Source organism: Saimiri boliviensis, chromosome 15 (assembly GCF_048565385.1).
Source record: "Saimiri boliviensis isolate mSaiBol1 chromosome 15, mSaiBol1.pri, whole genome shotgun sequence".
NCBI lineage: Eukaryota > Metazoa > Chordata > Mammalia > Primates > Cebidae > Saimiri > Saimiri boliviensis.
The window spans coordinates 7,660,399-7,682,051 of record NC_133463.1 but is presented as its reverse complement, the minus strand read 5'-3'; the positions used below and the strand labels follow the sequence as shown (position 1 = coordinate 7,682,051).

The following is a 21,653-nucleotide window of genomic DNA, read 5'->3' as shown; positions in this document are numbered from 1 at the left end:
TGAGACTCCACAGCTCTGTAACCACACCTTTGCAGAGGAACAGAGGACCTGTTTCTGTGCATGAAGAAAATAGCCCTTTTCACTTTCTTTATGTATGTAATAAGTGAGTTTTCAGGGTGTCGGAAGTGTGGTGCTAGAAAGCAGTGCCAGTCGTCAGTCATCTCGGTGCCCTGGAAGATACGCATGTCCCTCTGTCTCATGCCCAGGTCACGTGGCATATCACATTGTTGTGAGAAAGAGGTGGATATCTTAAAATCAGTGGTCTTTTCCAGGAAATTAGTATGGGTGCACTTTAACCCTCTGTTCCCTGCTGCCTACATCTGAGCCCGTATGTATCATGCAGTACAGTCACTGGTAGGCTTGATATTGATTGTAGATTGTTATAAAAATTAGATGGTATTCAATACTGATACTAGGCAAGCAAGAAATACTAATAATAAAGATGTTAATATTCAACCACTTAGAAAACCATAATCTTAAATACTAGTGACTGGGTGGGGTCTAGGCAGATGATACTTTTCTGAATTAGAGATGAGAAATGAGAACAACTGTTGGATTTATGATTAGGAATTCAAAAGAGAAAATATTTGAATACTGTATATCTGTGGCTTAGAAAGACACATATTTGGTTTATTTACATAGATTGTTACTTTCCTTTTTAGTGTATTGGCATTTGAGCTGCCTGCTTGCAGATGAATTTGAGAGTCATTGCATCTCTCATCACGTCTCTGTTGTTCGCAGGGTCATCGAGCAGCTCGGTGGGAAGCAGCTGGTCATGAACCACATGCATCACGAAGACCAGCAGGTCCGCTATAATGCTCTGCTGGCCGTGCAGAAGCTCATGGTGCACAACTGGTATGCCCTGGTTTTTTCTCACACTCGTACATCAGTCTCAAGACTCTCACTCGCCATTCTAAAAGTTCTTATGTAAACATCAGTGATTTTGATGAAAAATTTAGAAATATATTTTAGTAATTCAGAGCAATGACACAATAGTTTTAAAAAGACAAACTGCACTAAGGGTCTCAAGGCATGTATATTCAAAATGATAATTTCAGAAACAACTCCAGAAGTAATTAAAAGGACCCTGTAAAATACGTCAGTCAGTCCTTTTTGGAGTTGAATGCATTTGTACTGCTTATTCCTTTAGAAATGCCACAATTTTGCAAGGCTTAACTATTCAGCATATGGTAACCTGAGTGAATTTACCAATTCACATAAAAACATTAAAAGCTGATTTAATCACCTCAGATTCAGCTCTCACATTTCATTCGCTATAGTTTTTGCTTTTGAAGTAACTAAATTTGTGCTTCTTTGTTGTTTTTATTTTTAAAATAAAAATTACTGACTTTTGTACCCACTTAAAACAAGATGAAACGTAACCACTTAGACATAATGGTGAGCCCTTTGTGTACGTAATAGAAGAGGTGAAGACTCCCGTTGGCATAGCTGCTTTTAGCTATAGGTTGGGTGTTCACTGCCTTCAACACTATCCTAAACAGTTCAGATGCCTCTCCATTCCCCACCCTCTGGAAGGATGCTCTGTTTTGGACTGTTTTTGTTAAAGCATCAGGAACAAATATACATTGCTTGTAACTTACATAATGCTACCAGCACTTCCAAAGGAGAGGATTGATGATTCACGAGCATGGGTGTGTTTGAAATTGCAAACAAATGCGGTGTAGGAGAATATCCAGGAGTGCTGCTGTGGTATCATGTGTTAAATATTATTTTTCTGCCACTTAAGCACTTTTCTTATAAATACTGCCATCTGTGTAAATTCTTACAACTGCTTTTTGAGCACTTGCTTTGAACCCTGATAAGTCAAGTGTACAGTTTTGTACCCTGATAAGTTAAATGAAACGTTAGGTATGATGGAAGTGGGTGCAACTTTACATAGGACGATTAGAGAAGGCCTCGCTGAGTAGGTCCTACAGCGAAGTCGACAATTACGGTAAGGAACCAGCCATACAGCTCAGTTACTGGGGCGAATAAGCATTTGAGGTAGAGGGAATGAGAGATGAAAAGGCCGTGAAGTACTAACGAACTTGGCCTGTTTAAAGCAGTGTACGGGGACTTACGTGGTTGTGACACTCGGGGATGGAGGTGTCTGACTGTGGAGGGGACCTGATTGTGTAGGGCCTTGTAGGCTGTCATTTGACTCCTGTAAGATGAGTTGAAAACCATTGCAAGGATATTAAATAGGGGAATGACAGGGTGTGGTTTATGTTTTAAAATGGTCACTTAGGCCACTCCCTGGAGAATGGGTTGTTTGTTCAACGGTAAGTGAGAAAGCATGAAGAGTGTTTTAGCTGGTTCTCATGGTGGTCTAGGGCTGAGACAGATGGTGCCTTGGCCCAGGTGACACACGTTGAGATAAGAAGTAGATGGACTTGGGGTGCATTCAGAGCTAGTGCTGGCAGCACTTGATGGGCTGAAAATGCTTTCACTTTTTTCTGTAACTTCAGTACAAGAAGAATGGGATCAAAACAGAAGGCAAAAACCCCAGAATGGTTTTAGCAGGAGGAAAAACTTCAAGTCTGTCAGTAAAACATAGAATATACCACTGGATTTCTCTCTCTACTTCATGTTACCCTGAGCTAGATTTTTCAACATAAATCAATTTAGTAATTTCCTGTCTTATAGTTTGTTTTTATCTCTTTCAGGAAATTAATTTAAAGGATGTTGGCATTTAATAGAATCTGAGGCCATTGCAACCAATGAGCTTATAGTTGGCAGATGTTTTTCTAAAGTTTCTATGAAAGCCATCGTGTTAAAATTAGGGATCTTGAAATGTAATTATTTATCAGTTTATCTCTCTTGAAGTCTTTCTTGTTGGGTTTAGTGGGTTTTTTTTTTTAAATTAAAAAAATGTGTATTCCTAATATGAAAGGCAAGATGCATATGAAATAGGATGTTGACCTTTTCCCTTTCCCAGTGGAGGAAATTTTTTGGTTGAGAATTTTTGTTGTTCAGATGATCATGTATTGAAGATGAAATATTTAAAATTTGACTTTTTTCTTGAATTTATGAACTTGAGTTAGTCTCATAGTACATTTCTCCATGTAGAAGAGGATTCTGTATTCTGTCTTTATAGGAAAGGACTGGTTTATTTGCTCTTTATCATTAACTAACTGATGACAGAATTTTTTTTCCTCTCTCTTTCTAATTGTATGCCAAATTTTAAAAATTTTAATGTTTTAACTATGATAAAGCTCCTTTGCATTTAATGGAGAAACTTATTGTTAGTATTTTCCCACAGTTGCTTCATAGAGAAGTTTTCGTATGAAGGAAGATTAAAATTCACCTGTGATCTCAGTATTTGGTTGTGACTTAAAAATTTCTGTGGCTCCCTGTGCCAGAGAATGAAATTTGCTCGAGTAATAATTTATTACAATACCAATTTAATATGATACTAAATAGAATACCATTTGGAAAATAATCTTTTGCAAAGTATATTCCAAAATGTAAAAGAGATTCGGATCAATACCTTTTTTCAGGTAACCTAGTTGTCTATACTAAACTGTACTCATAAAGACTACCTTTCTACTTGCCTAAAATAGGGGCTTTTTAACCTAAAATATGCTACTGGTGTTCTAAAGATGTTTATTGATTGAATCTTAGAAATTTCCCTAAATTGTTTTCTCTCATACCAAGTGAAAACTTGACAATACAGTAGAGTTTTTGTTTTAGCATTGGCTTGATTTAAATAGAAACGAGTTATTATAAGTAGTGTGTTTCAGCCCTCCAGTGAAGTAATTATTTGAACATAATTAAGATGCAAGCACGGATGAAAGCACGAAGGTCTGTGTGACAGGCAGCAGCAGCAGCACTTTGCCTGCGTCCCTGGGCTTTTCTGCCTTGAAAGATTTTTAGGTTTTTGATACTGCATTATTGCTGAAGTTTTTGTTTATCAGCTTAAATCACAACTTTGGATACAGTAAAGTTAACATTTATTACTTTCTTCTGTGAATTAAAATTTTAAGTATGATTTCAAAATTACATTTTAAATGTAATTTATGTTACTTATGAAATCATGGAACTGGGTCAGATGGATTTTGATTTTGAATCTGTTATAAGGAGTTAAATACTAAGTTTCTTGATAATATAGAGATAAATTTGAGTTTCTATCACGTGGATGGAGTATATAGTGTTATATAATTGGAAAATAATTATTTTTATGATTGATTTCAAAACCATTTCCTTGAATTGTAGGTCTTAGAATACCACTGTTTCTCCCCTTGCACATCACATCTGTATTTTCATGCAATAATAGATTATGAGTAACCCTGAGTGACAGTGGGCGAGGAATGATGGGGAAGAATAGAGTTGGTGGGGAAGGAGAGGACAGTGGCGCCCACTGGGTCCCCTCGCTTGGGATGCCTGAGCAGGCCAGTCCTACTCGTGGGCCTCCCTGCTAGTGACAGGTGTGGGTCTCATCTTTTTGTGCCCACCATGGCATTCCTGGTGCGTCCCTTGTTCTTTTGTGGAGTGCTGAATTTTTATATTCATAAACTTGGCAGAATATATAAACAGTGACAACTTAGAGAACTTGTGTATATATACCTAGTGAATCCGTTTCACATCATAAAATATCATCGTTTTTCTCCCACAGAATGATTTTAAATGTAATCAGCCTCTAATTCAGAAGCAACAATATGTGCGTATGGACAGCTCAGGACTTCAGGAAAGAAACCCTGACTTTTGTAGGTAGAGGATCTCGTGTAGAATTTTCTATGTGCATCTCTAGATTCTTATTCAACCCTTTCTTAAGCAGCATAATAAGTTATAAGAGTGTTACCATCTCTAGATTTCTTTTTTTTTAAATTAATAATAATAGAAAAACTCAGCAGGCCAAGGATGTGGATGGTACTGCTTAGTTCTCTGGTGTTTTTATCTGCTTCGGATGTTCCAGTTATTCTGTAAGTGCAGAGCCATAAATACAGTGACTGAAAGTAACTAGTTCATAGGTAAGAAAAAAAAAACCTCTTACGTGTTTTAGCTAACATTTAGGGTAATAATCAAGTTACCAAACATTCCAAATGATTTTTCAATAAACATAACATTTCTAGATTTAACATTGTCCAGAATTAATTTAGAAATTAATTTCTAATTTCTAAATTAGAATTCTGATTTCTAAATTAATTCTCCTTCTGGGTCTCTGGAATTTTCTGTGTGCCTGAAATTTTCTGGGTACCTGATCTCTTTCTGGGTACCTGGAATTCTCCACATTATTATGACATTCTTAGTGGAGGAACATTTGAAAATGTCTCTAATGTCATATGTTTTGTGTATTTGGAAAAAACAAATATAACTGGATTTTTTCAAATATGAAAACCAATTCTAGGTAAAGAGGAATTCTTTACAGCTATTATCTATCAACTGAGTAATTCAGTCTCCTAATTGAAGATTGCTTGCTGCTGCTTTGTAAGTTAGAAATATTTCCTAAGACTGTATTAACTTTAACTTTTCTGGACACTGTGTACCACTGAATTACAGTTGATTTGGAAATGCCTGCATAATATAAATCTCAGATCGTTGCAAAGTATCAGCATAAATAAAAATTCAGAAGAGTTGGAAAATGAGCATTTTGACAGTAAAGAAAATAAAACTCCTGATGGATAATACAGTCTATGCACTTTGTAATTAAACAAAAAAATCAATTACAGGTTTCACACATAGGTGCACATGACTAAGTGTGGGGATCTGTGGATCCAGTTCATGTTTTGGTTTTGTTTGATTATGATTGGCTTCTTAGAGAAACAGGTACTTGAAGTGGGATTTAAAGGATCAATAAAGCATAGATGAAAGAAAAAACTGGTCTAGTAAGGAGAGGTAGAGGAAAAGGAATTAACTTGCTTTGTTTTCATTGCTCTGTCGTCCTTCTGTGGGTGAGGCAGTTACATTTGTGGTCACTTGGCATATTTCCTTTCATGGGCTTTGTATATGTGTGCACGCGCATGCATCATTTAAATCCAGTAAACCTTAATAGAATGGTTGGCAGAATATACTAAAGATTTCATGATAATTAAGCAAACCTTATATTCACTCTCAAAGAGATTTGAGTTTTTGAATTATTTTCTCAGTTTCCCTTCATATGCGTCGCCCAGATGTTATGTCTTGGTGGGGGAAAATTATTTCATAGGTAATGGAAATGAATTTATTAAATTTTAAAAGAATTGTGCAGCAGTGCGGCAGTTAAATTTTAAAATCTAAATCCTCTTAGGTGAATTAGATGAAGTTTATCATCTGTTTTTACTTAAATTTGAAATATTTATATTTTATCATCTGTTTTTACTTATATTTTAAAAAAGGAATTCAGCATAAAGGTGCCAAAGTTGTTAGTACAAGGCCAGAGGTTTTCCTAAAAGACCAGATTTTTACTTATAGTTTAAATATTTATATTTTATCATCTGTTTTTACTTATATTTTAAAAAAGGAGTTCAGCATAAAGGTGCCAGAGTGTTAATACAAGGGCCAGAGGTTTTCCTAAAAGACCATGTCTCCTACCACACTGTATAAAAGCTCTACCCCATTCTCTTAGAGGCACCTCTCACACTAGTAGGAGCTATGCTCTGTGCTCTTCTTGCCTTATTTTCCTTAAGAGCCAGGCATTTGTAGAAGCCTGAAATGAAAACAGCTTCTTGGATGAGTTTTTCCTGCCTTGCTAAATATCCTAGAAATGTATTCGGAGAAAACATTTCAGTGGTTTGAATATTATGCTGTTCCATTTGTATTCAGCTCTTTTCTCAGTGAAGAGAGTTATGGGAGTATTTACCTTTATCTCTGTAATTGTCTCTAATTTAGTTATGAACAGGAATACTTGTTAGAAAATTCAATTTGTGCTAAAGTAGAGAAATACAAAGTTGGAAATAAAGACAGCACACATTTTCAGTGCAGTGCGGTGAGAGCTGTGACAGAGTGTATGTCAGTGTCACAGGATCCTGGGAAGAGCCAGGAGCAGGGAGGGCTAGAGGTTTTAAGGGTTAAGGAGCGAGTTGGTGGAGATGTGGCTGGCGTGCCTGGAGGACTTCCTAAAGGCGAAGGCTCCCTGTGAGCATGCTGTGTGTGTGGAGTCACAGCAGTCTTGTCGGAGGCAGAACTGGGAGACCAGCAGGAGCAGAACTAACACCAAACGGCATCCTTTGAAGTTATGTGAAGGCTTAGTAAAACTGCAGTCATCTGAATGCCATTTTACTTCTTTTTGGATTTTAGTAAGTGAGGGGTTTATCTTTCTCATGTCATGTGGACTGTGCATGTTGCTGAGTTCGGAGCCTGACGGAGTCGCGAAAGAGCCAGGATCCCTCACCCTACTGCTCCCCTCCCTGCAATGTGGCACTTTCGTGCCCCTGGTTGAGGTGGAAGAGGGAAGTGTGGAAAGAAAAATGTTCTCATGAGTCTTTGTTTTTGACTTTCTTAATTGGAAAGAATTTTAACTACTGAAAAGCTGCTTTCATCGGTAGTCGCCAGCTTTGACATGGTGCTGCATTTGTGTGTGTTCTTTCTCTCGTTTTCTGAGCTGCTCGAGAGTAATTGGCAGACATTATGGCCCTGTAGCCCTGAATGTGTGGGCACGGATCTCCTCAGAAGTGAGATGTTCTCTTATGTAAGTGAGGTACATCGATGCAATATATAGTGTGTACTCAGTCTCATGGTTTAGGTAAAATTGATTTTTTATATGATAATTTAAAAGAATGTTGCAATGTTTTAATAAATTCAACAAACTATAAGAAATAATGTAAGCGATCAAATTATAGAAACAAGTTAGCCAGTAGAAGGTCCATCAGAACAAAACAGGAATGTAATTGATTCTGCTAGTGAGAGTACCTTAGTTAACTACATGTTTTTGTTGTTCTTCTCCAAGAATAGTTCGTTTACGAGAAATAAATGCCTACTCAAGTTAGCTTAAATATAAGGAGATATGTGACAAGGATATTGGGTAGCTCACAGAATCTAAGTGAAGTGAAGTCACACAGTCCACTGAAACTGGAGAGCAGAAAGCAAGGCAGGTAGCGGTGTCTTCTACCCCCCATTCTTGCGTGGTTTCTTACAGTCATAGCCAGGCTGCTCACTTCTCTGTAGACTGCTTTTCCTGCCCAAGACCCTGTCATAATTGGTCTAGAGGAGCAGGCTGAGCTGTGTCATCGTGATGTTCTAGCCCAGCTTTCCATATCCCGTCGGCGTGGTTTGGGTGTGCCCTTCCAAATTCCTGGCTGCAGGAAGCTCCCTTGATTTCGCCTGGCCTGTTCATTGGCTGGTTGTCTCTCCTTTACCTGCTGAGTGAAGCCAGAGTGGAGGATGGCTGAGACTAGTGCAGTGCCTGAGGCCCGCTCCTCAGAGGGCTTTGAAGGACTTCCGAAGACCTGAGACTAGACTTTCTGCCCTCTCTAGGACAGTTCTGGTGGCCTTGGACAGACCCAGTTCTCTCCCCTTGCTCACTTATTGTTATTCTCACAAGAATAGCAACAAGATAGCTGGGAATTTAATATCCCGAGGTAGGGAAAGACTGTCTGGAGCAGCCCAGGCTCCATTCTGCACTCCCTTCCCTCCCTACCCCAAACAGGGTGAGCTTTAGCATGTTAGCCAGGCACATCATGTGGACCCCAGGGCATAAAACTCCGGGTGGGCTGCTTCCTGAGGTCCTTCAGCTGCCATGCAAGCGAGGCATGCGCAGATGAGACTTCATCTACCCTGGGCTGCTTTCTTGCGCCTTGGGGGCCTGGCTTGCTGTGGATCCCACGCCGCTGTTGTCCCTTGCTGCCTGTCTGTAAATCTGCTTCATGTAGCCTCTGTGCGTGGGTCTTCTGTTTCTCCAAATTTAGCCGAATTAGTAACCAGTGCACAGTGAACCTGTTTCAGACTTTCTTCTTCCTCTCTTCCAAAATACCAGCTTTTTTCTGGTCTGGTTGTTCTAATTTTAAAGACACAAAGTCTAACTTTAAAAAACAAAACAAAACAAAAAAAAAACTGTTCTGGCCAACAAAACAAAACAAAAAACAAAACCGAAAACAAAAAAACAATGTGGTGCTAGTTTTTTATGTTTGGTGTGGGGAGGTTTGAGGAGGGCAGCTGCTCTGGCCCAAAGGTTTTCAGCCACTGCCCTCTTAACTTCCAGCTGTCAGTCAGCAGCCAAGAGCAGACCTGGAACCACAAGACTGATTGTATGCGTTATTAGTTTGTTCATTAAAGGTTTGTTGAGCACCTGATTTGTGTCAGGTCCCGTTCTAGGCTATGGTGATGTACGTTTCTGCCCTCGTGGAGCTAGCGACTGTTGGTGGCAGAACCGACAACTACCGAAGGTGACGGCACAGTGTGTTGCATGCTTAGCTAGGACCGAGCTCTGCATCCCTCGGGGAAGGATGAGTGAGGCATTTGTCTTGGTCCTGGTGAAATCAGGACCGTCTTCCTTGGAGGCTGGAGGCCTATGCTGAGGCCTTACGCAGGAGCCGACCCAGGTGACAAGGCGGGGAGGGCGGGGCCTTGTGCTTTGCTGGCCCTAAGTTAGCTCACGTTTGGTGCCCACCTCAGGACAGCAAATACTGTTGAGTGCATCGTGTCACCAGAAGGGACAGAGCAGGGGACTGGCCTGGAATTGTTGCCTGGAGGAGCACGGCCCAGTGAAAACGTAATGGGAGCCACACAGGGAAACGTGAACATTTCAAGGAGCCATATTTTTAAAGGCTAAAAGTGAAGTTAATTTTAAAAATGTATGTATTTTACCCAATAGATCTACATCACTATTTCACCAAATAATACATGTAAAAGTTTCTAATGAGGTATTTTCCATTTTTTTCACACTGAGTCTGAAAAATCTGGCCAGTGTTTCACACTGGCCCAGCTCAGTCTGCACGCGCCCCATTCCTGGAGCCACCCATGCTGAGTGGCTCTTGGCCCCTCTGAGGCCGAGGACGGATGCTGAAGGGGCAAGTTGGGAGAGATGCGGCTGCTGAAGTAGGGGAGCCTTCCTTGTCACGTTAAGGAGTGTGGACATTTTCCTGGAATTACGGAAGCAGTTGGAGGACTACCGTGAGAAGGCTCGTGTTTGACGTAGTAGGGGCTGCCATGAGAAGGCTTGTGTTTGACGTCACCCTTCCTGCTGTGTGGCAAGTTTAGAGGCAAGGAAACCAGGTGGGAGCTGTTAGATCACTCTAGAGATGAGGCAGTTATTCCCTAGGTCATAATGGCGATAGCAAGGACAGAGGAAAGAGGACAGTTTTTTCGGTGCTTAAAACCATGGAAGTGACAGGACTTAATGATTGCATGGAGCTGGTGGCGAGTGAGTCACGTCAAGACTGACAGCCAGGCTTCCAGCCTGCAGCCGGACGTGTCCCATTGAGTCACGCAGGAATGTGGATGGAGGAACAGGGTTAGGGTGGTACTGAGGAGTTCATTTTTTAGAAATTTTGAATTTGATGTTTCTGCATTCTAGCCAAGGAGACATTCAAAAGCTGGAAATACAGGTTCGGGGTTCAGAAGCAAGATGTAAGCTAGAGTGAGAGATTTAAGATAATCAGTGGAGTGAGAGGGGAAGTCATGGAAGGGGATAAGATTACTTGAAGAAGGGTGTGTAGAACAGGGGCTCTTCACTGGGGAGGTTTTGGATGAACTCCCTGAAATTGTACGCAGTAGGGGAAGCGCCCAAGCTTTCCACGGGAATGTCAAAGAGCGGTGTGATCGAAGAAAGGCTAAGAATCACTTGCCGCTGTGGACTCTGACAAAACATGGACTAGGCTGATGGAAGAAGAGTGGTTTTTACACAGGGAAAGTGGGGTGGTAGCAGTTAAGACCTTAACCGCTTAACCCTAAGGAGAACTGGCTGGAAAATAAGGTGAAAACCAGGAACATGTGCTGTTAGGGAAGCTAAGGAAAACAAGTGTATTTCAGGAAGGATGGCGTAGCGGTGAGCAGTGTAAAAGAAGCCGAGAGGATAAGGAAGGGGAGGGCTGAAAAGTGTGCAATGGGTGTGGCAGCGAGAATGCCATTGGCCACCTGGGCTAGGTGATTGATGGAGGCAAGGCCCTGAGGAGCCAGGATGGGATGGTTGCTTAGGGAAGGTAGCCAGGTGGGACTGTCTACCATTAAAAGTGTAGAAAACTTTCATGCCGGCTATGCCTTCTGCTAGTGAGACCAAAGCATCTGTCTAGACTAGCTCACATCGACTAACTTAGCAAGTACATGTTTACTGAAAGGAACTGCTAGTTCAGGGTTGGGGTGAGGCGTCAATACATGCTAAATAAATGTTTTCCTCATAGCTAAAGATTTAACTTGTATGGTGTAAACTTGTGATTTGGGAGTGCAAGCAGGGCTAGAGAGTGAGGAGGAAGCAGAACCATTCTTTAAATATGGTCAGAGTATTCCCTGGTCTTTCTCCGTGATCGTGTGTGTCACAGATAGGTGGGGGAGTGGAGGGAGACAGTCCTTTTCCAGGTGATGGGAGCAAAGACAATTAGCATTATTGAGGCACTAAGGAGGCATTAACAGAGAAGATAATCTTTTGAATCTTTACACATCTCTGCAGTAGATGGGTAGATGCTCTCCTGTTTAGAGACAGGAAGTCCAGGGGAGAAGGGGGCTAAGTAATTGCTCAGATTCTTTTCCTAATGGAGTTACATTTGAGCCCAGGTCTGTGTAGATTCCAAATTTGTTCTTTAATCCTGCACTTCAGTAAGGCATATTTGGAGCTGAATGGGCTTACAGCTGCTCCTACCCACTCTTGGAGACAGTTCTTCCTAACAAGATATGTATCCTTGCCCCCAGCCCTTGCCATTTCTATCTTGATTGCAGCTACCATGTCTGCAGTTGGGGGAGTGATTTCATTTTTTTTGGAGGCTTGGGGGTCTCATCTTTCCTTTTGTTCCCCCGACAACCCCGAGTTTTGTGTGAAGCTGGCTGTGTGCAGGTCTTGTCCAGCAATCGGAGGCTCCTGTCCCACAGTCTGAGACTAATAGATGGGCCCCAGTCGGTTGATTGCCTGACTGCCCTTTCCTTTTCATCATGTAGTCACTGCCTGCCTCTCCTGGCTCTTCATTATGGAAAGAGATATCTTTCTTCCTCCATTTCCCAACTTCACTTTAGGTTCAGGGCAATGAATTCTGTTGCCACTGAAAGGGAAAGCGACTTACCTCCTGGGTGTTAAGGAAATGACTTCTAAGGGCATCTGAACTCTGCCTGGCTCCTAAGCCCTAAGTTCAGCATCTTCCCACGTCTTCCTAGGCGTAGACAGAATATGAAGTATAAGCGCTTTTATCAGGTAAGTATAGCTGTCAGTCTAGCCTTCAGATTTTACAGATCAAGTTAATACTCTTTGTTCCTTTTTCTGATATATCTTGACTTTGCAAGTCATGACTTATATTTAATTACTTTATTATCCCCATTTGTAGAGTCAAGAAAATGAATTAAATAACATTAGTCATTTAAAATATTCTAAAACCTCTGTTAAATCTATATTAGAAATATCCATTTAAGAATTTTTTTTGCAAGTGGTCATTTGTAACTTGTCAATTTCGAAACCTATTTTTTCCCCCCAAGTAATTGTATTTGGAATTATTTGTATTATATATCATCATACGTTAAAAAAAATGCCTTTTTACCATTTGTAGTCTCTTTGAAAGTAGTGTTTCCCATACTTCTCTTTTTTATGCCTTAGGGTTTCAAATAAACAGAAGTAATTGGCCGGCGATAGAATATTTTTATTGTTTGAATCTCTGTTCTTTAAATAATACTCTGAAGCTCCTCTGGGTAGCAGGGCAGCATAGGATCTATTCAGAACTTGGTAGTCATGATTTACTTCAGTCTTGTTGAAACCTTGTTGAAATCTCTGTCAAAATAAAAAATTTTAAGTATCTTTGATTTTAAATGTATACTTTAAAAAAATCGTTACTGTATAAGAACAGTCTTTTTATATGGTGGCAACTAAGGAACAGATAGTTTCCTGAAATTTTCAATTTGAAGCTCTAAGGGAGAAAAGCTTCCAAGTTAGAAAATATTGTTAGAAATTATTTTGCCCTTATATCAATGTTAAATGAGAGCAAATATAAAATATGGATATATAATCAAGATTGACCATCAAATATAAAAGTAAATGTATAGAGTTGTCTATACAACAGATAATTTACTGTTGAAAGTGTTCTTATTTGCAGCATAGCGCTAGAAAGAGTAACAACTTTTTCAAAGAACAGGTAACTATTAGAGTGGCTTATAATAATGTTTTTTTAATTGAATAATCTGTAGATCGTTTTGAGTATAAGTTGTGTTCTAAAATGTTTAAAACAGAGTTTTGATTTATTTTGTATTTTGCTGATTAAAAATTTTGCCTAGTTTTTTCCCCATTAAACGATTTCTTGTCAATGGTCAGTGCCCTTCCGATCAAATTGTTCATATATTATGCTTCTGGAAATACCATTCACATGCAATATGAAACGTAGAGCTCTTTCTAAAGGATAACATGAGAGCAAGTCATCGTACTTCCCTCAGCTGTTTTGGTCTCTCTTCCACTCCTGTCTTCTTTCTCTGTTTAAATTGTGCTAGTCTGCCAGTAGGTGATAGTTTGATATGGTCCTAATGTATTTTAACCTTGCTATCTTTTTGGGGTACACAAGATTTTCTCTGTCATAAACTTTATATTGTTGGTTCTGGCCTGATATCAGAATCTGCCTTTCTGCTCTTCTGTGTATGGGAATTAGACGGCGCCATAGGTGACAGGCGGGCTGTCAGTTGGAAATCGTTTCAAGACTGCTGCATGCTGAGACAGACCACTGAGCTAAGTGTCTTTGTCCATTTCCCGATGCTTGTAATGGAATACCTGAAACTGGGGAATGTCTAAAGAAACGGAATTTATTTCTTACGGTTACGGAGTTTGAGAAGTCCGGGTTGAGGGGCTGCGTCTGTTGAGGCCCTTCTTGTTGGTGAGGTCTCTGCAGAGTCCTGAAGTGGCACAGGCGTCACATGTCTGGAGGCTGGGCACCTGCTCGTGCTAGCTCAGGTCTCTCTCTCTCATGAAACCTCAGTCCTACTCTTGTGATAACCCGTTAACCTGTTAATTGACGAATGGATTAATCCGTTCATGAGGGCAGAGCTCTCAAGATCCAGTCACCTCTTTCAGGCCCCTCTTCTCAATACTGCCACCCTGGGGATTAAATTTCAACATGAGTTTAGAAGGGGGCAGATATTGAAACCATAGAAGAAAGTTTCAGAATTCCAATATTTGAGAAAATATTAGTTCTATTGTCCTGTGTCTAGATTTGTTTAAGTTTGTAGTAAGCTGTTCCCTAAATATATTTTAAATCTCAAGTTGACCGATCTAGTCACATACACTGGCTTTAATGCAAGTATATGTCTGGTATAGGTGCTGCTGTGGATTTTTTCCAGCCAAGGTTTTGTCTCAAGGATAGTTAGTTACCCTCAAGAGAACAGTAATCAGAAGGATAGGCTCATCTAATGATGTGACAGAACCCCCAAATACCATGACTTCAATACCAGAGACATTTGTTTTATCAAACATCCAGGCGTGGGCTGGGCAGACCGGAACTAGGCGAGCACAGGGATCCAGGCCTCTTCAGCTCAGCGCGCTGCCACCCCGGGGCGTGACCTTGTCCTCTTGGCTGTGGGGGTTGGGAAGATGTTCCAGGCCTGGCGAGGCTCCTAGAAGTTGCCCCTCAGCACTTCCACCTTATACCCTGTTGGTCCTTACCCAGTCTTCTGGCGGCATAGCTGCAGAGGAACTGGGAAATGAGATCTTATCCTCTGAGAGGCTATGTGGCCTACTAAGATGAAAGCGTTCTGTTAAACTGAGGAAGAAGCAGAGAAAGAGGATATTAGCAATGTCCTGGAGTTAGAAATCTATACTCGTCTGTATTAAATTATAAATAATTGGCTTTGATTTTAATTCTTAGGTTTTGTGGGGTCATACGGCCTACCTCCACTGGCAGATAATTCAGAACGCTGTGGTTGTGCTTGGGTTTCGGGACCTTTTAATGCCCCTCTTCCTTTCAGAGTTTGAGAAAAGTCTTGCAATCCCTTGTTAGTAGTTTTTTGAAAGTTAATATTTGGTCATTCTCATGGCATAGGCATTGCCAAGAATTTTTGTTTGCATGTTTGAAATGTGTAAGAAATTAAAACAACTGAAGTAGTTATACTACTTCTGTTGGCTTATTAACTTAGAAAAATAGTGAATTGTAGATTATATTTAAATGAGATGATATTATTATTAGTATTAGTATTAGTATTTGAGATGGAGTCTTGCTCTGTTGCCAGGCTGGAGTGCAGTGGCATGATCTTGGCTCACTGCAACTTCCATTTCCCAAGTTCAAGCGATTCTCCTGCCTCAGCCTCTCGAGTAGCTGGGGCTACAGGCGCACACCACCACACCCAGCTAATTTTTGGATTTTTAGTAGAGACAGGGTTTCACCATGTTGGCCAGGATGGTCTCAATCTCTTGACCTCTGTAATCCACCCACCTCAGACTCCCAAAGTGTTGGGATTACAGGCGTGAGCCACTGTGCCTGGCCAAAATTTATTTTAATTTCATTTAAAAACTGGTTTTTGACAAGAGAGGGTTGTTGATAGTAGGTCCATTCATCACCCACTTGTCAAGTTTATATTGGATTGACAAATTTAAACAAGTCTAACTTTATTTACTGTTTTAGGGAAAGCTAGATGGTTCATCCCGCGGTGAGTCAGTAGGTGCAGGCTGCGTTGTGACCCCATGGGAAGGACGTGTGGCCACGTGACCATGTTGAACTCAGGCTTCAGCCCAGGAGGGTTCTGGGCAGAGAGGAGTTGGGGACCGGGAACAGAAGGAGGAAGTGAGGGAGAGAGCTGTGCATGCGAACACATTCCGGTAGAGAGCTCCCCACCCAGCTGGGGAATTACCAGACAGCTGGAGTCTGTTATGAAGCCAAAATAAAGTTGGAGACATGCGTGGTGGCCACATGACAACGAACCGTGTCTGCTTTGATGTTCTGAATTCCTTCCTGGATGATGTGGAAAACCACTGAGGGGTAAAATAACAATGTCATTTCAGCAAGACCATTTTAGAAACAGTGGTTGGAGGGAGGGTACTGGATTCTGAATTGCAAAAGACTAGAGGAAAAAGACCAGCAAGGAGGCTGCAAATCGAATCCGGCCATGGCGAGAGGTGATACGGGGGTGAGGAGGATGGGAGAGTCAGTATATGGAGGAGAGAGGAGCTGTGAGACCTGGATACCGGTTGGATGTGGAGGAGAAATCAGAAGGAGGAGGCCAGTGACTTCCCAGTTTTATCTTTGACATTCTTAGTTACTAAACAAAATCACACACACAAATCAAAAACCTGTTACCTTCTATGTAGTGCGCCAAAGTTGCTTAATCTACTTTATTCTTTAAATAACTCTGAGACCCATTTCAGGTGATTATAATTCATATTGAAGAAACATCTGGCCCACGTGTTTTGGTTTATTTTAGTTTCTGCATATCTTGTGGAAAAATTGATCCTCTAAAGAATATAGTTTTGAGGCTAGGAGATCCTTCAAGTATAATTATAAAGCTGATTTAAGTCACTTTCTACTACATATCATTGAAACATTGAACTAGTCTTCTAAGATATTGTTTCTGTACTGTGGATTTGGCTGAGCTTTCTTATATGCAGATTCTAATTAAAAATAATTTTAAATTTTGTTTGAGCAGTTCTGCAGTTAGGTGATGGAGTAGTTGGTAGCTTTAACTTCTGAAGACTTTGTCTCTACTGGTGTTGCAGCACGTTTTCCTTTAGGAGAAAGATGCATCCTTTTCCAGGTCTAACTCTCCTGTAGGACTCTTCAGCTACGTTTTATTCAACAGTGATTGATCTCTTAGTTTGTACTAGGGACTGATTTGAAAACTGGAAGACAATGAATGGGACACCGTCTCCACCCTCATCTGCTCTCAGTCTTACATTCTAAATAAAATGCAAGAAAAAAGGAGTCTGCAATAAGCCTTAAATGGGGACTTTGCTTACATGCTATCTTTGTAATAATAGAAGTTCTTGTAACTGTAGGCATTTCTCCCACACTGCGCGTTGCGTAACTGGGTTCGTATGTGCTTGGCTAGGGGTGTGCCCTGTGTTATGCAGGTTGCTTTTGGTTGTAACTACTTGCTGATCAGGAACCAGTATTTAAAAGGTTAAGGAGTGTGTGCTGCCAACTCCAGTGCTTTGAGTGGCTGAGTGTGTTGCCTGCCTATCAGAACCACACGTTAGAAAAGCGATGAAGCACGAAAGATACACTGATCTGTGACAGAGCTGGTGGAAGCAGGTGAAGAGGACAACTCTGAGCATAGCCAGAGATAAATGCAGGTTTTGTTTGGTGGCATTTAGATTTTATAGCTGGTTAAAAAAATATTTTTTTGATTAGTGGAATTCCTGTAGGAAAAATAACTTTGTTATTGCAAATTTTACATAAATTGCTTTTAGAATGTACTTTTTAATGGAATTGCTTTTAAAATGTACATTTTTATTTCTTAGGACTACAACTCCTATAAATAGACTCTAGTATAGACTTTTGGAATCACTGAACTCTTTTTTTTTTCCTTTTTAATTTCATGGATCACCTCTTTAGGGAGACTGCTAATCTGTTGGTGTTTGAGTTTAGATGCTGTTAGTGAAGTGTCTAGTGCTTATGAAAATATGTTTGAGAAAATAAATTGAGGATTTGTACTGTGATGTTCTTAATCTTTTTTATTCTCACAGCTATACAATAATATGTACCCAGCCAGTGAGAGGTAGAACAAGGTACCATGAGGCAATACTATTAGTTATTAAAACTGAATTTTGAAATCATACTTGGTACAAATACACTCCCCTACACTAAACTAGTTGTCCTAACCTTACAGAGTCTCAGTTACCACTGCTAAACTCGAGTTATGCGTCTATAAATGGGGCTCATCTGTACCTTTCTGGGTATTCTTGTGAAGAGTGCATAATAAAGTATATGTCAAGCAGTACAGTGCTTAGTTAACTAGCAGGCACTAGAAAATGATATGTGTTGTGATGTTAAATACTATTTTTCCTAGGCTGAAATCAAAATACCCTAGAAAGGGTTGAACTATATTGTATTTACTCTTAGAATTTAAATGTTTTTGTAAATTAGATGCAGGTGATAGAGCACTGTGGTTTTTATGTGGTTCAGTTGTAACATAGGAAAAACAATTTGTTTTTTTTAGTTCATAAAAACAAAGTTTGCTTTATGTTCAAAATTATGATAAAAGCCAGGGGAATCGCTAAATTTATAACTAAACTATAGTGAGTTAGCATTAAAGAAAGTAGAACTATATAAAATTATTGATGGTTTATTTTTCTCCTTTACCGATTATAAATCTGTATTATAAACAACTATAAAGTTTACAATTTCTAAGATAAATTTCGTTTCTATATTTAGAAAAAAATAGTTTGTTAATGATTTATATTATACCAGGTTGTTTTCCAAAACAGGACACGCAAAGGTTAAGAACATGTAATTATGTCTCGATTGAAGTTTTAATGATTGTTATGACACACAGAAAGAAGTAGGCTATAAATTCCAACAGCATTATGTCTATAGTTATGAAAATTTTGCACACCATAGGAAGACTAGAGAAAACGGTATGAAAATGCTGCTGACAATGGGTTTTCTACTTGGCTTTGTGGGCAGGCAAGGCCAAAAAAGGAAAATAAAAGAGACTTAGTAGTTTTCATTGATTAATATATTTGTCAGTAGAAAAATAGGTTTTTTTCTGTCACTAAATTACACAGCTGAAGTTACCACGTGTTTCAAGTTATATAGGTGAAGTTAGCATTTTGGAATACTATTATAGTCAGTGTCTTCAATTACAGTTTTAAAGAAAGGCACATTTGTAATGTTTGAGTCTTTAAGTAACTAAATATACTGTGAAGGTAAGACATTTGATTAGGATGGGTAATGGTCTTCCTGTTGTTTGAAGAGTTCCTATAGCCTAAGTAAGTGCTTCCTGGCGCCCTGTCTCCTAACAGAATAGAACCTAGATAGATAGTCACTGTCAGAATGCCACTGTCAAGAGTCACCCAGCTCGGTGGTACCTTGTGGGAAGTGGAAGTTAGTTTTTCACTGTTTCTTCATCAGATGTAAACTCTTTTGCAGCAGTCTGATCTCTTTTGTGAGCTGTTTATGTACTTGGGCTTTTAAAAGGGGGAGTAGGTTTTCAGACTATGCTTTTTTCAGTTTCAGAGATGTTGAGATCCCAGGAGATTTCAGGTATGGATGAATTTAAAGAGAAGAAAAATATTGCACTTCACAAATTTTGCATCTTAGGTAACAGAAGCAAAGATTTAATGTCAGATTCCTATAGATTGCTTGTACAAGTCAGGCATCTTTTGAGTGAATTATAAGTTGAAATTTTATTGTATTGATCTTCATGTATAGAGAGAAAGACTGACTAAATACTCGGATTAATTCACAGAAGATATCCTGGCATCCTTTGTTGTAGATAATAATTATTATTATCATCATCCCCTGAGGTTAAATCTATACTAGTTTTTCCTTTTGCCTGACAGTAGTGTAACTTTAACCTGAAGAAATTTTCACACCCTCTTGTTTTCTAATGTATAAAAATAGGAAGTGTCTGCCTTCCCTACCTTTCCAGGCTCTTACTGGAAGCCAGGCAGCCCCACAGTAAGAATAGAACCAGAACCCTGAGCAGGCGCTTTGCTCACTTTGCCCTCGGGCAAGTTAATGAAGTTTTCTGAGGCCCTGTTTCCTCTTTTATAAAATGGAGAAGATATTAATAATACCTGGCTCACAGGGTGCTCTGAAATGAGAGGGGAGAATGTATGGGCATACCTGTGCTAAAGCTTCCATGGTGGCTCGGAACGCAGTGCAGATGGAAACAGCCATCCTGTGTTCCCAGCTTTAGGCCCTTGATGCCAGGAACCCCCTGTGCCCGGCACAGAGGATTCAGAGGCAGGCTCATGTCCCCCAGTCTTGGGAATGTTTTCATTGATTACTTAAGGTCATTTGACACTCAGGGGCACAAGCTATAATACTTTATAGGCCAAGTTTAAAGGAGTAGATTTTCCCTCAAGTTCCCATAGGTGAGGTCTTTTTCTGTAGTACAATGGTCTTTTCCATTTCGCCACAGTTCAGTTCCTCCTGATAGGTTAACAAGTCACCTAACACCCCACATGCCATAACAAACAGCAGTTTCAAGAAAGCTCAAGGAGGAAATTGGATTCTTTTCGTGAGTCCTGTCTGGGTTCTTCTCTTGCTGGGCTTTTGCCATTCTGACCTCCATTATTCAAGCCAGGCTCACAAAGTTCCACCTGGGGCCCCTGATGTGCAGGTTCTTCGTCGAAACCCTTTTCAGCTATATGAGTCCTTGTTCGTTCTTCCCCCAAATCCAAATTACATAAACCCTCAAATAGCAGTCAGAGGAGGAATGGAGGTGAAAGGAAAATGCTGATTTTCTTTTTTTTTTTTTTGAGTTGAAGTCTCACTCTGTTGCCAGGCTGGAGTACAGTGGCGCGATCTCGGCATACTGCAACCTCCACCTCCTGGGCGATTCTTCTGCCGCAGTAGCTGGGATTACAGTCACACACCCCCATGCCCAGCTAATTTTTGTATTTTTAGTAGAGATGGGGTTTCACCATGTTTGCCAGATAGTCTTGGTCTCTGGACCTCGTGATCCGCTTCCCTTAGGCCCTAAAGTGCTGGGATTACAGGCATGAGCCACCACGCCCTGCTGAAGTGCTGATTTTTCTATGTGTCACATACTTAGGTCATGAAGAAGTGGATGCCACTGGGCAAAATGAGAGTGAAAGCCTGCCTGGGCGCAGTGGCTTATGCCTGTAACCCTAGTACTTTAGGGGCTAAGGCAGGCATATTGCGAAAGCCCAGGAATTCACGACCAGCCTGGGGAACATAGCAAAACCCTGTCTCTACAAAAAATACAAAAATTAGCCGGGCGCGCACCTGTAGTCCCAGCTACTCAAGAGGCTGGGGGTGGGAGGATGACTTGAACCCAGGTGAAGGCTGCCGTGAGCTGTGATCGCACCACTGTACTCCAGCCTGGGCAACAGCGCAAAACTCTGTCTTCCCCCTGCCCCCCCAAAAATGTGTAGAAGATGTTACTTGTAATTGTCTCTTTGACCAGGAAAACGAAGAGTGGGAGATGGTGGGGAGGAAGCCGTGGCTGCACGTGTCTTTATGTTCTCTGCTGGAACAGCTCACCTGTGCCCTGTTTTACCGTCCTACTTCAAAACGGTTTCTTTTGTGAAGAAATCAATTATCTTCACCAATTCTTGTCTCCTAAATATAAGTGAAGTCTGGTATGGGGAATGAACTACCCTCAGGCCTCTGGAAGGGATGGGGCAAATGGGAGCCTGGCTGTGACCAGCTGCACAGGACCCTTTGGTGGTAACTTAACCAGTTTCCTGCCTGAGCTCCTGGAGGCTTTGCCGAACTGTTACTAGTTGTTTTTGGAAACTGCCATTTAGAACTTGGTCCTTGACACCAGTCCTTTAGGGAGAGAACCACATCTTACTGTTACTGAAGAGTGGCACAGTGTCTTTGAGTATACTTTTTAAATGTTTTCTAAGGCTTCACACTAAATAGTCTAAAATGGAAATATTTCAAGACCTCCTTAAAATGAAGCATATCTCACTTCAGGCTTAATTTCTCAGATAAATGTAG

General features: G+C 40.5%; 1 protein-coding gene across 3 annotated transcripts in view; it reads left to right on the top strand.

Moving 5' to 3' along the window:
- ATP6V1H (ATPase H+ transporting V1 subunit H) overlaps positions 1-21,653 on the top strand; it is a 98,282-nt gene that overhangs the window by 74,541 nt on the left and 2,088 nt on the right. For all 3 annotated transcript variants that reach the window (XM_003940850.3, XM_003940851.3, XM_074386654.1), the window contains one exon: positions 742-855. In XM_003940850.3, the coding sequence (XP_003940899.1) occupies positions 742-855 (114 nt within the window). The remainder of the gene's footprint in view (positions 1-741; positions 856-21,653) is intronic.